General features: G+C 40.7%; 1 protein-coding gene across 1 annotated transcript in view; it reads right to left on the reverse strand.

Annotated features, from left to right (window-relative positions):
- ptpra (protein tyrosine phosphatase receptor type A) overlaps positions 1–15201 on the reverse strand; it is a 34105-nt gene extending 18904 nt beyond the window's left edge. The window contains exons 1-4 of the mRNA XM_042502343.1: positions 14809–15201; positions 2015–2061; positions 1686–1767; positions 1147–1581 (exon numbers count right to left, since the gene is read on the reverse strand). Of these exons, the coding sequence (XP_042358277.1) occupies positions 1147–1581; positions 1686–1767; positions 2015–2035 (538 nt within the window). The 5' untranslated portion in view covers positions 2036–2061; positions 14809–15201. The remainder of the gene's footprint in view (positions 1–1146; positions 1582–1685; positions 1768–2014; positions 2062–14808) is intronic.
- Positions 15202–16098: the final 897 nt, after the last annotated feature.

A 16098-nucleotide genomic window follows, 5' to 3' on the forward strand; every position in this document is an offset into this window, starting at 1 on the left:
GTGATGTTTCTATTTATATCCGTTGCTAGCTTTGAAAGCGTGGATGAGGACCAGCTGATTCACAAAGTTGAAATAATTAATTACACTACCCCGCCTTAATACACCACAAAAAAACCTAAAAGATTTGGCAGCTGGCTGGAGCTAGATCAGCATGAAATTTTCTAATAAGCTAAATGACCAACGCTTAAGCGGTTATGTCTCAGTTCTGATCTCAAACGCACAACTAATAGCTAGTCAAGTGCAATACCTGGCCAAATTCGGTAGACCACTCTGGTCCAGTGTCTGGCTTAATATCAAACTGGTTTTAGTTTAGTTTAATAGTTCTCACACCAGCCCAACCGTAAGCTTCGAAACATGATATGATTACCAAACAGCTCAAGAATGTAAGCAGCAAAGGCACAATCCACAAATACCTGGGCACAGTACACAAGATCTGAATGGTGCCTTCATCATTTCTCTGAATGGCTCTGAACAACTGCAGTGAATGTAACAACTTCAGGGTTCTCACACATTTTCATGGACAAAACTTCAAAACATTGCCATGATGTTTCAAGGACCCATAATCACTTTTGTCTTGCCCTTCTTGCCCGGCGTTTTTTAAACATAATTTTAGCTAACTTACATGAAGGGAAAGCAGCGAGAGAATGAGAAACACATTGCTCATATTAGAGCTACATTTCATCTACAGCTACAGAAAGCTGCCATTATATTAAATTACACTGATGGTTATTTACAGAGGATTACTGTAACAATTTCACAACACACAATAAAATTCCTGGACTTTTCCAAAACTTTCAATACTTTTTACTGATTCAATGACTTTTCCAGGCCTGGAAAATGTGATTGTGAAATTCCATGACTTTTTCATGTCAGTAGGAACCCTAGAACACTCTTACACTCAATTGTAGGTTTTGTGCACCAACAAACATATCTACACCATGGTAAGCGGGTGCTTTCCTTTCAAAATAAAATGAGTCACAGCCACTCTGATCACCACTCAACATGTCGAAAGATGCTGCCTGATCATATTAAATTTAAACACATTTGCTCTTTAACCCTGGGGATGTTTCCTCCAAAGAGGTCAACAGAGGTTATGTATTCTTGCACTAAATAAACAGACACACACAAACGTGCACCAACACTCACCGTGTGGGGTGGTGTCTGAAGTGAAGCCCATCCCAGCTTCTGTGGTGGTCTCCGGCTCCACGGTGAATGCATCTCCATAAGGATAATCTGGAGTTGGGATGTCTAGAGGGTAAATTGTGGTCTTGTTGTCTCCCCCGGCCGGGGTGGGAGGAGGGGGAGGCTTGGTGCTCACTGGTGCCTTAGGGGCATCAGTTGGAGCTGGAGGTGAGGGAGCGGGGACTGGTAATAAACGCCTGGTGCCATCAGGACCGGCCCCTTGTACATCCTCCTCACCAGCTGGGCTTGTGGTTGTTGCTGTTGCCTTTGTCGCTGCTGAGATGACTGTGGGGGCGAGCGTTGTGGGTGGGCCTGTGGGGGCTTGTGTGTGTGCAACTGTTAAATTGAGGGAGGCTGCTGTGGGGGGTTTAGTGGGATTGGCAGTGATATTTGGAGGACCTAAAAAGAAGAAGACAGCAAATGCATTTTTTTTCAGTGTGCAATTTAACTCATAATAAGGTGAATAAGTAAAGGAATTTGATGTTAATGGACATGGCTCGTACTTGTGATGGGGACATCATCCTGGGCTGAGGCCCCGAGGGCTAGACCAAGCAGCAGGAGCAGGGGACACACACCCATTCTGCCCTACATGGAGGACACACAACGAAAGGTAAAAGGGGTATTAGTCAGAAATAACCTCAAATCTCATTGAAATCAATAAGAAAAGTTACTGAGCCCAAGATCAAGAGATTCAGGTTTTATGTGTTGTATAATCCACTATAAATATTTTAGAATCTTCTATGCTAACCTCACATGCTCATTTTTGGAGGTTAGTACTCTTACATTTGAAATGAACATGAAATATTTGTAAATGACAAATGAAGACGCTTACCTGAAGACGCGAAGTTGGCATCAATCACTCATTCGCACAGCGTTGTCCTAAAATGTAAACAGAGGACATCATTATTATTTTCTTGAGCTTCAACAGTCAAGTCAATAATATATGATTTCTTTACCAAATTGTACTCCTTGCAAATAGTTTTTGCAATATCAGGATGAATAATGTAGGACAGCATTATTCTGACACATATGCACAGAAATATCAGGTTTACTCAGAGACACCGGTGTGGAGATAGCATGCTGAGTATTCTTCCTAAATTATTTATGAAGGCTTTGCAATAATTCATCATCTTATTATCTGTCAGCCTGCAGTGGAATCATACAACGTGGATGTGCTCATATCAAATGTTCATTTTTACGAAGTGTGGTTGTTCAAATTACTGAAAATTAAATTACAGAAATAATAAATTATATAGAAATTATAAATCTAGTTTAAAGGAATACTTCACCACCCAAATGATTATTTGTATATCAGTTACTCAGCCCGTGTTACAATGAATACAATGAATGAAGTCAACATCAAAACACGCATTTGCAAAACTCTCAAACAACTCATGCACTGAAATCGAAGCCTAATTTCTCCAGTTGCATGATCAGTACGTCCAAAACAGACTGCACTTTCTGATGGGAAACTGAAGTAAAAGTGAAATCTATCTATGCTCTCTTCAAGTGCAGACTCCACTGATAAAAACGGTAGTTTGGCCTCGCTGATCACTGGAGCTGCTGGCCTACCACGGCCTCAATTAGTTAGTTTGTGGTATTGTGTGATTTTGGTGTTTCAAAGAGTTCGTTTGGATGAACCAAAGTCCCACAACAACATAAAAAAATTACCATAAGAAGCAGTGGTAGAACAGCAGCTGACCACTGGGGTAAAATTACTGTGTTTGTCAATGGGGTCTGTCTCCATTTTTGGATTATCAGTTCACTGTGAAGGTTTTCCTTATGAATTCAACCAAACATGGGACAAATAACTGCTATACAATTATTTCTTTGATCATAAACATTTGAAATTAGTCAAAAACTATCAAAAAAATTATTTTTATTGCATTGACTTCAACCATATTGCCCAGCCTTTCTCTTTTCACAAAAGGGTTTCATCTTAAAAATGTATTATGTGTGTTAAATGTGATGCATTCATCACCAGGAGCATGACCAAAACAGAATTAGTGACATATTTAAATTCCTGCAGTGAATCAGCACTTAGAGAGCTTCTCACCCACAGATACGGGTTTAAGCGATTGAAGGCCAGAGGATAGAAAGACTTGGAGAAAGCATGATGGCTGCTGGGAGGTCAGCATGGCTGACTGTCAGTCTCTGAATAATCCCAGAGGCCAACAGGGCCGTTGTCTCTCTGACTGAACTGTGATAATCCCTGGACCTAATCTTATGGTCCTGACCCTGGAATAATCCAGCCCGTCTGCCTCCATTTACACAGATATTTCAGCACTGCACTGAGCCAAACACAGCAGCGCTACCACACACAGACTGATGCTTTACATCAGGGATTACTGCATCAGTGGGCAGTGGGTAAATTGGCTGCTAAAAGCTCTAATAGTGCCAGTTGCCAATCTTCTGGTGTTTGGAACTAAGCTCATTCATTACAGTACTTACACTTTGGTTTTAGCAGAGCGCCGTTTGGCTGCGACTGCAGCCTGAAATGGGGCATGATGAGCAAGTTATGTTGTCAATGAGGGTGCTATTAACCTACAAATCCGATTGTTGCTGTCCCTCTCTCACTGTCACCCATCCATGCAAACGTTTGGGCGTTGGGACCCATGGGCAATGGGAAAATCTAACTTTTTGACTTTTTGACAATTTTTTTTGGTACACACAACAGTTATGTTTAGTTTTTTTTTCCAGAAAAGTTTTCACTCACTTATTAAGAGAAATTAGAGCAGGCTGTCTTTTTTTCTATTCTATTCACAGACACGTTTCTAAATTCGACAGGAGGGTCACATTCATCTCTTTTTAGCTTAAAGTTGACTAATTGAATTTGATTGTCTCTAGGGCTGCAACTAAAGATTGTTTTCATTTGTCTGGTGATAAATTGTTTAGTCTTTAAGATGTCAGAAAATGGTGAAAAATGTTCAGCGCAGTTTCCCAAAGCCAAAATTGATGTCCTTAAATGTCTTTTGTTGTCCAACCAGCAGATAGTCAGTTTGCAGTCTTTAATGAATAATGAAATCAGCAAATATACACGAGAAATATTTATAAACAGATATCTGCAGACACAATGCATTGGCTGAAATTTAATCTCAGAATCCCTCAGCTATCTCAAACTATCTGACAACAATTTAACAACAGTTTTTTTAAATGTATATGATATATGCATGCAGATATATTAATAAACATTAGCCCAAATCTCTCCCAAAATATTGGCCGTTGCCCACTGAGGCTTATCATTGACACACCGAAAGCCGTCAGAAACAACAATCACAGAGAGGGCTTATATTTGAAGTTTTATAGTATATACCGCACTCCCGGAGTGCAGAGTGTACTCTAGGTGCAGATGGAGCAGAAGAACGTCAGGCGCAGCAAAAGTGAAACTTAACTGTTTGCTTTCATTCACCTCAGCAGCAGCTGCACCTCTCAACTATCCTTTTCTTTTCATTTATTTAATTCAAAAAGCAATTTCTTGTATTTTAACAATTTACTGAAAGCAGCAGAAAGGCAGAATTAAGTACAATTAAAGATCTGTTTATTTATCTAAAGTGATATTATAGTGATATTCAACAATGTTATTGGATATTGCAAATTTTCCTTATATTGTGCAGCTCTAATCACAACTCTTAACCCTTATCTTTACTACACTCTCCTTCAGTTTTCAGTGGTCATTAAAAGGAGTGACTCAGCTGTAATGGACAAGTTCAGTGACTGGCAGTGTTTTGTGTCAATTAGCATTATAAGACATCTGTGTATGAGGAAAAATTTGCCATGATAGACTAAGGTCGGTATGTCCACATCTACTCTTTTCTTAATGAAGCATGACTCACTGTTTTCTATCCAGGGAGGCTGGATGACGTGTCACCGTGTTGGTGTTCGTGATATAAGCTGGTCCTGTTGCTAACCTTCACTTCACAGATGCTGCAGGAGCCCGAGAGGATTTTATCTAGTGACTGTAGACCCAGGAGGACAACTCCCTGGAGATGCATCTTAATGTGTTCTGGCCTCCTGAGAAACAGCAGTCTTCCACTGTGTGTGTGTGTGTGTGTGTGTGTGTGTGTGTGTGTGTGTGGTGTATGTGTGTGTGTGTGTGTGTGTGTGTATAAATGCATGCAATTCTTATTTCAACAGACGTATGTGTTGGTAGAGGACATCATTAATTCAAGAGGTACTGGGCAAGTGCTTCTATTTGTGCCACTTTTAGGGTTTGTGCAGTCAGTGCTCTCTATTAAAGATATTCTGAGTGATGGGCTGGTGTAATTCACATTGAAATGACATGCGATGCAGGAGACATTGCAAAGATTTTATTCGTTTTCAATTATTTGGTTGTACGTGTCATTACATATAAGCAAATCACTCATTTGTCGTCCTGAGCAGGCCTTATTAATGTTGCCTCAAAGGCTCATAAACATTTTCTTGCTGACGAGTTTCCCATTGAAACATGTTGGTTGACAGACAAAAACACCCTTCATCTCAAAAGAATAAAGAAATGGCTTAATACTTACTTTAAGTGATTTTATCTCACGTCTCATAAACAAATTTCATTGATAAAGCACTTATCACCCCTTGTCTGCTTTCTTTCTATCCAGCCTCCTAAATTATGATACAGCCAAACATGGAAAAAAATATATTAAAAAGCAGATATATCTTTCCAACAGTTTCATCACGCTATTCCCTGCAGAGGAAACATGTGCATGCCCATCTATTAGTGAATGAATGTACTCAAAAGGTAGTCATGCAGCTCTCGCTCTCCTGACTTTGGGCTTGTGTTGTGCAACCATGTGAATATTTCTCAGACAAGGAAGAGCTCATAGAGTGATCCGTTGGGATGAGCTGCCCTGTGGCAAAGTGCAAAACTGCCACAGCTTTCTTAAGACTGCGATGAGCAACAAGCAACAAAAATCAATAGTTTGACTGGAGGGAAAAAGAAACACATAACACAAATATGTGACAAGGCATTTGCTTATGCCCTTAGTATTATTCCAGGATTAGACGCAGTATCAGAAACTCCTGCATTAGCTTGGATTACACTTGAATAACAACAGGACATGGTGTCAATCTATATCATCTGTAACCAAAATGTGTCCATCATATCAAGTATTTAATAAATATGTCAATAACCTAAAGTTGGCATCTAAAGCTTGGTCAGATTTCCGGAAGAGCTATGATCAGATATTTTCTGATTTACAATAGAAAGTTAAAAACGTTTGACTGTATTTTATCTCCACATTTTTTTTGTATTCAACACTGATACATTCAGTAGATTTGCATCATTTCTTTCAGGAAAACAAAAGCTGTTTTTTTTTTGGTTTAAAATGTTGGTATTGGCATTGATGCATAACCCTACATAACCAAAGCAAATTTTAAAGGGCCATACTGGCTAATGCACAGAGTCGTAAACTCAAGTCCAAATTATCGCAGGGTTTCCCAAACATTTATCTATTTGTGGCTGCCTGCCACAATATCAACCTCTGGCACCACATATTGGATTTCTATTGCTGGAGCTGGAGCGTTCATTACGCTGGCTAACCCCTAACCCCTTAAGTAAAAAAAAAAAATTTAATTAAAATTAAATCAAAAACGAAATAAATAATAATCTAAATAGTAACCTTACTTAGAGGAGACACAAAATGATACAAGGGGAAAGACATATACACAAAAAAAGTTTGGTAACATGGTAAAAATGTACGCAAATATTACAGAAAATAATATCTAATCACATCTAATCAAATCTAGAACTGCAATGATGAGTCCATTTATCAGGAAGCAGATTAACAAAAACAATCCCTGAAAACTATTTTGATGACAGCATATCTTTTTTTTTTTAAGCCAAACACTTGCTAGTGATAACTTGATGCTGTTCTTTGTCATATATGATAACAAGATCAATCATTTTTGATTTTTGGACTGTTGGTCAGATAAAACATACAGTGCACTTTTCACTATTTTCTAACATTTTACCGACAAAATGATTAATTGAGAAAATACTTGGCAGATTTATCAATAATGATAGAGAATTATTAGTTGCAGCCCTAACTGATCTAGCCTAATAATTTAGTCTAACATTCAATATTTTCATATCCATTCATGTAGAGCAACATAATAAACTTTAAAATCTTTCTTATTTTGTGTGCCAACGTCACTGTCAGTGAGCAGAATTGGATGTTTAATGTGCATGTGAGGGGTGCGCCCGAGCAGCTAATGAAGACAGTTGCTTCTGTGCCTGAGGCCAACTGCAGACCTCATAGGAGTGCAATCACACAGTTGTGAAAGGGCTGGGCTGTTCCCATGCCATTTCATTCACACAGTGAAAGGAACACTTATAGGTAGAATATAAAGGAAGTCCAATTACATCGCCATGACAACCAAAGGCCAAGATGTAAGATCATTGCAAGGTAGTCATTTAATATGGAGAGTTCCCACACAAGTCTTTGGATTTCGCTGATGCTTTTGTATTTACCTGTGACCCGAGATGAAGTAATAAGTATCTTTTCCGACTGCACGGACATGAATTAATGAACAGCTCGACACAGATTTTACAAAGAAGATCTCTCCGGGCAAGAAAATACATTATCCCAAGACTAGAATCCTTAATAGTCGCAGCTGTTTATTACGTGCTGTTTGATCTAGATTTAGCAGAATCCCAATGTGGCCAAACAAATACAACCACTGACACTGTGGGAATCCTCTGCCTTTAGTATTATCCTTGAAATCAACAAATCTTATGAATAATTCAGAGAGGATACCCCGAGGCAAATGAGTGAGCTGGAAAACCAACAGACACAAAACCCCACAAGCCCTGCTGACATGACACCAGCAGTGGCGGTCAACGGGACTTCACCATTCATGCAGAGAAATATTTCCCTCTGGCTTTCTACAAGGCATCCTGCTCCTCTAGCCGCTGCAGCGCTAGATAATGCTTGTCTGTCTGTCTCCATTCATGGCATATTAATACTGTTTCTATGTCTTGAGAGGAGGGGTGGAGGGGCCGGGGCAACAGGAATACTGTGAATGCTTCTCTTCACAGGAGACTGAAGTAGGCCTTACCCAGGGCCGCTAGGACTCTTACTCCGAAACAGACCACAGATTATACGTCCCCAGTGCCACATACAACAGCCACAATCCTCTGGACTTCCCTTTCTGAGGGATACTACTCCCTGCTGGTGTGGTTTGTGTTCCTGTTGGCTTCATTCATGGGCTGGTGAGTTGATGAAAAGACGAAGAGAAGCCGGGGATTACTATTCTGGCTAATCATACGGGCAGGAGTGACCGCTGTGTCTGTTATTAAGCCCATAATGATGATTTGGTTCCGTCGGGCTGGAAGGATCAAGAAAACTCACTTGTTTCAATGAGTGAAAGTGGTGAGTCAGTGAAGCTCTGCTCTGTGTCTGCGTCGTTGTGGGGTTTCTCACAGAGCATGCCAGGGGCCTCTCAAGCATTCCCACATTGGACACAGAGAGGATGTGGAGGCGCAAAGCATGGCCTCCCCACAAAAGCCACTGTGACCTTGAAGCGTGGTGTGGGGCCAAACGACCAGCTCGAGGGCCACAACGAAACCTGATTCAGTATAACTACTGCTATTGGAAACTTTTAACACAAAAACTGATTTCTACATCCAGCTTGCTGCTCAGGCTGGGCATCAAAACTTGATACTTTATGGTCATGGACAAAATGTGTCCATAGCGCCAAGTAATGAAACTTTCACGTAAGGCTGCGCAATTTATTGCTTCTTTACCATCATTGTGATGTCAACTTGTGCGGTACACACATCCCAAAAGACTGCGATATTGCACTCGAGAATTGTTTAAGTTAGTAGAAACGGGATCATAACAAAACTGCACTTTAAAAAGTGACTGCTTTCAGGAGTTACATTGGAAATATTTTTCAGTCTGTTGTGGGTTGAAAGTGAGATATGTCTGACGAACTCAAAACAAGGGTTACTTTTGGTGTGGCCCTGACTGCTTTTTGTGTGAGAAAATTCAATAAATTAAGTTTAACTGTAACATCATTTTTAACAGTGCCTTTTGTGCTCAGTGTTCAATTTGTTGTTTAATGAAAAAAACAGCAATTTCTTGTATTTTAGCAGTATACTCGAAGCAATGGAAAGGTAGAACAGAGTGCACTTTAATATCTGATTATTATCAGCACATTCTACAACATTATTGCATATTTTTTTCCCCCATTACGCAGCACTACTTCAAAACAGCTCTGCCTGGTTGTGGTCCGTGTCATGTCTCCTTATTCTTTCATCTAAGGCCTTTTTAAATGTTTTCTTTGTGACAGATCTAGACTTGTAGAGCTGCTTCTGTTAAGACCACATTTAATATTTAAGAGGTTTGCTTGTTTGGCTAAAAAAGTTTTACTTCAGAAAACATAAAAATGCAAAGGACAAATATTTCTAATGTAACAATAGCAATACTACACTGTAAAAAATACTCTGTTACAAGAAAAATAAGTAAGAGCATTGGCTGAGGTGCATCTAATTTTTATCTCTTTCATATTCTGTTGGGTAAAACAGTTTATAAAAATCCTTTATATCATAACAGCTTTTGAGACCAGGGCTGGGTGATACATTAAATTTACCCTGATATCGATATTGCAACAACATTGTTGTTGACTATTAGTGCTTTCTCAAAATATTTACACAAGATTTTATTATTCATGTATTACTTTTGATAAATAATCATCAGTAACATGGATGTGATGTGTATTTGTGAAGAGGCAAGTAATTTAACAGTGATAACAGCCTGGCAAATTCAGAAAATGACATTGCTTCACTGTAATGCAGCCTTTAAAACCAGGAGAATATAACACTTATGATATTATGAAAATCTAAATCTAAGAAGATATCTGGACTTTAAGCATGCCAATTCATTGCACAGCACTGCTTGTAAAGCATCTTATATAAAATCTTATTTGTAAAATAAGTAATATGTGACAAACAACGTTGTGGAGTAAAAAGGTACAATATTTAACTCTGAGTGCAAGTACCAGGTGGCATCAAATGAAAAGGAAAAAATACAGATACTGGAAATTTGTACTTCAGTACAGTGCTTGAGTAAATCTACTTCGATGTATTCCACCACCGGTGACATTAAAACATTTCAAATTATATCCAGCCCTACACGAGGCAGACAAACAGGCAGGTGGAGCTGCCTAATTTCACTTTCTATCTTTGCTGTGGTCACTTAGCTTCTGTAACAAAGGGAACCCAAAATCAAGGTTCTCATATCTGCAGTGACCATCCTGCTGCACTCCTTCCCTCCTCTTCCTCTGAAAGATAAGAAGCCGGTCTGAGATGAAGAGACAATCATCTGAGGCTTCACTTCACAGCAGTGTCATGGCAGTGCTTCTCCAAAAGCCCTTGTCCTCCACGCCCATCTGTAGGTGGTGCGTTCAAAGACTACTCAGGCTTGCTTCTTTGGACATTTTTTCACAGCAGGACAAGAGAGGTCTTGCCGGCTCGCAGGCCGATGCCAAGGGCAAATCTAAATATTTATGAGTACGGCTCTCATCTGGTTTTAAATCCAACCTAAATCTGACCTCCGCCATGAAGGCATTGTTTAACCCTTTGAAACCTGGACTGACATCTCTTTTCTTGTGCTGCATTCAGGTGCCTGAACCCTAAGCATACTGGTGCAATTTCTTTATCAAACATCGGAAAAAAAGGCAATCAGCGTCTTAACAAGAACTTAGTAAATTTAGAAAATTATTTTTTAGAATCATAACTATACATTTAAATGGTTATTTTATAGTATTATTATCATTTTTAGGCGGTTTAGGCCATTCCCTTGTTTTTGTTTTGTTTTTTTCTTGTGCTAATTTTCAGGCAAGTTTCTTGTACTTTTTAGTAATTTCTTTCTGAATTGTAGGTCATTTCTTCCTAAGTGTCTCATTGACTTCTTCCCATGTTTTTGAAAGAAATCAAGCCAATTTGCCCAGGTTTCGAAGGATTAAAAAAAGCACATCAAAGTCTTTTTTGCTTGTTTGTTTTGTTTTGTGGGAGGAAAAACTGACCAAATGACCACAACATGATGTTGACAGTGTTGTTTTGTTCATAATTTTTGCTTTTCCTTACAAAATTAGAAAATATGCATTTTAAGCCCACAAAACAGTGGACACGTCAACATGACATATTATACAGCCATTAGAGAATGTATGTACCTTTAGCTGAGGTATAGCCCAGCCTTGTGTAATTCTTCATGTGTAGGAGTAGTAATATGCTGTTTCAACCAAACTCACCTCCCCTTCATCCACAACTCCATATTTAGTGCCATTATCCCACCTTGATGGTGACAGCAACACAGTGTCCCACTACGTCTGATGAAGGAAGAAGAAGGTAGCAGCCAGATTCTGACTAATCGCACGTGAGCTCACAAGATCACGAGAGACTTAACACATCTAAAATGCTTCTTGAATACACCTAGTCTTTGAAGTCCACTGAAAAGATAAACTTCTATGAATATCCATCACAGTCGTGGCGAACCAAAAACATCAATCATCCCACATCAGGAGGATGTTACACAAAGATTTACTCAATAATCTGAAGGGATTACATAATTACTGCTGCAGGACTACAGAGGGTCAGAACAAAGCTGTGTGACTCTGGATGAAGTCTTCTCAGTCAGGCGAGGTAGTCGATTTCTGAATGGTTAGTCATCCCTCAGGTTCATTTCCTGTATTGTGAAATAAATGTCATTGAGGTCGAATGTCACATCGCATGAAATCAGGCCCCATAACGCCTCATAATCCTCTAAATGCAGTTGTGTTTATCCTGTCAGAGGCAGAATTACAGTGCTCTTCCACAGTTAAACACGTTGGCCCACAGGTGGAAACAAAAATATACCTCCTGCCGCACCCAAAGAGCCAACTCATAATAGTGTGTCAGCACCCTGAAATTGTGAAATTTCACAACACTGAGGTAATTTCAAAGCTCCCACCCATCAAAACTTCACACACAGTTCCAACACGGCGATTTCAAGCTATACTTTATTCTTATTTTTAGAAACTAGGCCAATCATGAAAAGTGTGGTGTGAGGATCACTCAGGCTCCTCTGCTAAAACCCTTTCAGGATCCCAAGACAGAAATAACTGCCTTTTCTTAAAATAGGTTGGAGAAGATATGGACAGAGTGAGCGAGATGATAACAGCTCTGCCTTGTTTTTTCCTGACACAGACTGACTTTTCTCACCTGGAGCTGCTTGACAACTATGGTTCCAAAGCATTTTGGGAAAACGTGTCCAGGCCTGACAAACAGAGGTCAGGTAGGCCTGCTAGTAGACAGAGAGAGGAGTTGCATACATTTGCAGGAGGTGCAGCTTTAGCTTTGCACCCGAATGGTCCGAAAATGAATTGGGGGCCTCGGTTAAGTGGAAAACAGAGTTGTGGGAAGGTACAAAGTAGTATGATGGATGTGTGCTGCAGATCCGATCCAGGCATGATGAGTCAAGCTCCAAGCAGACACAAAGCCAGGCTCGGCCATGCCTCCACAGCCCGCATGATGCCCCTCTATGCTCTAACCCTATCCCTAACTTGTACACACTCAGGCTTTTATTCCTGATGCAATGTTTCTTACAAGTTGAAGTTTGGCTCCAATAAAGCAGCAAGTGTTGTATTCATTGCAATTCTTTATCTAATTGTCGCCATTTGCAGATTGCAACCAGCTGAAACTTCTCCTGGTTACAATTCCTTCATTGTTCTTTATTCAGAAGGTTGTTACTGGGAGCCGAATTATTCACAGATGACTCTTCCTCTCTCAAACAGATGGACCAGGTGATTTAAACCGGTGAATAACACGAATGAAGCAGATTCACAATAAAAATAATTGTTTTTTCAACACTGTTTGGCATGTTGCAGAGGGGCTGCTAGCTCAGCACCTGCTAATATGTGCTCACATTTTTTTCTCCGATAATTTAAGATCCAGGCGTTTAGGTGTTTTTTTACCAAGAGCCAAATTATCCACCGATGTCTCTGTTTTTCCAAAACACAAAGACCCAGTGATTTAAAACACTAAAAACACAGAATAATGCAGTTTCACATTAAAAATCAGTCTTTTTTGAAGCACTGTTTGGCTAGCCGTGGCCCTATCTAGAGCCGGTGTTTGGTTTGCGCTCTGGACAGACATGGCAGTGCAACATGCCGGACTCATAGATGAGGACCAGCTCCCTACGGAGACATAAAAGGCTCGTTCTAGTGCAGGGGTGTCCAAACTTTTTTTTTTGAATGGGGGCCAGATAAGATAAAGTGAAAATGCCTGGGGGCCAGCTGCTTCTCACATCATATGGCTTATTAAAAAAATATCACATGCAAATGACATCAGCACAGCTGTTATCTTTAAGTGTTTGCATATTCAGCTTTCACACTCCATTATGCTTCTTTGCTGTAGCCATGTCTGCTACCTGCCAGAAAATATCAGGTGTAAAGTAGTCATTAGTTTACCGATTTACAGTTTGTTTATAAAAATACATTAGTTTTGTCCATGCAATTCCTACTTGGTGCATATCTACAAACTGTATGATTGTCCTGCCAGTGTGAGGTGAATAAAAATAAATGCAAAGTGCTCTTATTGATTGAGCAGTATGGTGTTAATCATGTAGTATATTTCGTTTATTCTGAAAGACAAGCTGAGGGCCTTTTAAAATTTGTCTGAGGACCACAGTTGGCCCCTGCGCTGGACTTTGACTGCTCTAAAGTAACGAAAACACAAAAGTCCGTATTTTCAGGTAATCATACACTAAAGAGGACGTGTGTATCGCATACAACATATCCTTAAAATCATGCACACTTGACCTTTAAAAGTACAAGTCATGTTCTGATGAGCTGAGCAATCCTAACTTACAGTGCAAGTGAAATTAATGCATTAAAGAAAAACTCAACACCCACAAGGTTGTAATGGTATGCTCGGTTACACCCAAGAGTCAGAAAAGAGAGGAGAAAATTAATCATTAAAAAAAAAAAAAAAAACTTTGGGAGAGGTTGCAAAGAGGAACGCACACTTGAGGGACTCCACGCCAGAGGAAGAAACACAAAGCAGCCGCAGTGATTTGACAGAGCATACATGTTAATGTTAGGGCGACCTAATTCCTGTTGTGGGTCGCGTGAAGCCCCCCCCCCCCCCCCCCCCCCCCCGCTCCTCCACCCACCCACCCAGCCACCCAACACAGCACAGCCAGCTCCCCACCCTCTGTGAACGTGTAATAACAAAGCGTTGATCGATAAAGTGTACTTTCCAGTGAGGCAGCACAGACCTGGACCCCCTCTTTGTTCCACTGCCAGCGCAACAGCATCCGCACAACAAGCCGAGTTACAGCCTCGGACTTCTGAAATGTTGCCGCACTCATCGTTAAGCCCCCTTTTCTTGAGAGCCCCCTTCGCCGAAAAATCCCTCCCTGCCTCCGAGCTACTTCTGAAATGTTCAAGCGTTGCAACAACTATTAAACACAGCCTCGCTGCCTGCACAACCCTGGCTCACCTCAGTGATATCATGTAATGTATCCTGTGAGGCTGAGTGTGGGGGACAAAGTGCGTGTTTGTGGGTGACACACTGTTACAGCCAGAGGAAACATGCTGCTACAGCGACATTGTAACAAGTGTGATTTGCGTAACAAAAACAAGAAAACTCACCACAACTCCTGTAGCGCCCAGAGGAAACCCGAGGTAAGGGGGAGAGGGGGGAAAAAATCAAAGCCAAGCAGGAATTTATCCCCTCTTTCTCTTCCACGTTTTTCAGCCCCGGCCCCTGTCTCCACACCCCAGGAACCGAGAGTGTGAGCGGGGTGGGGGGACCTGGGTGATAGCAGAGGAGGGAAGCACGATCTGGGACACACAGCCAACACTTCGCACTCAGTTTATCTACTAAATCCAGGAAAGGACGGCGCCCCACACAAAAATCCGCGATTCTCCCTAACTTATCGTCCCGTCACAGTGTACTTTTTCAGCCTTCCTGGGTGTTAAATCCCACGGTTTATCCGCTGCATCCGGGCGCGTCGGCCGACTGTTCTAGTCCGCCATGTTGTGTGTCTGTCTGCATAGGAAGAATGGGAAGCGAGCAGCAAATTCCCAGGCCAGGCCCCGTCTCTTCTCCACCGGGCTGCTCCCGCAGACCGCAGCGACACCTGCAGGGAGAGCCGGAGACTGCACCGTCCACACCGCCACACGGTCACTGCAGCGGGCTGCAGCCGGACCACACCGAGGAGAGTAACGCTTACTCAAGTGCTGTACAGAAATACATTTTTGGAGTACTTGCACTTCACAGATTTTTTTTTTTCGCCATTTATGCAACTCTATAGACTATTTCTAGTCCACTACACCTCGGAGGCAAATGGTGCAGGCTGCTTTTTCAGCCGGACATGGTACATTCAGCGCCCTTAGGCAAGCTTCCCCTCGCGCCCCCATAATAATAATAATAATATAACAATAATAATAATAATGATGATGATAAGTGCATAAGTTTGTATAGCAGAGCTTTTTGTATTCTTTCCTGTGCCCTTGATTATCACACGATTTATTTTGTGACCTTTTGGAGGGGTCCGACCCATTGGTTAGGAAGGACTAGACTGAACTATTCGACTTTTTATGAAGAAGTTAAAAGTAGCTCCACCTCAATCACCTACAACAGTAAAATGCTGCTTCAGCATTTAAACAATTTAATAATGTCAGATGCAAGAATGTATTGCCCACAGGAGACATTTTACTGCAGAACCAGTACTTTTACTTTTCATTTACATACTTTTACTTAATTTACTTTTACTTTTACTTGCAACAATAAAAAATAAAAAAAACAATAAAAGAACAATATGTGCAATAGAGTATGACTATTGCCTTTTAATTTTCTTATACTTGAGTTCTCTCCCTATACACTCCACTCCACCATTTCCCTTATTGTCCATTATTTTCTTCTTTTTTTATGTCAAA

This window comes from Plectropomus leopardus, chromosome 2 (assembly GCF_008729295.1).
Source record: "Plectropomus leopardus isolate mb chromosome 2, YSFRI_Pleo_2.0, whole genome shotgun sequence".
Classification (NCBI taxonomy): Eukaryota; Metazoa; Chordata; class Actinopteri; order Perciformes; family Serranidae; genus Plectropomus; species Plectropomus leopardus.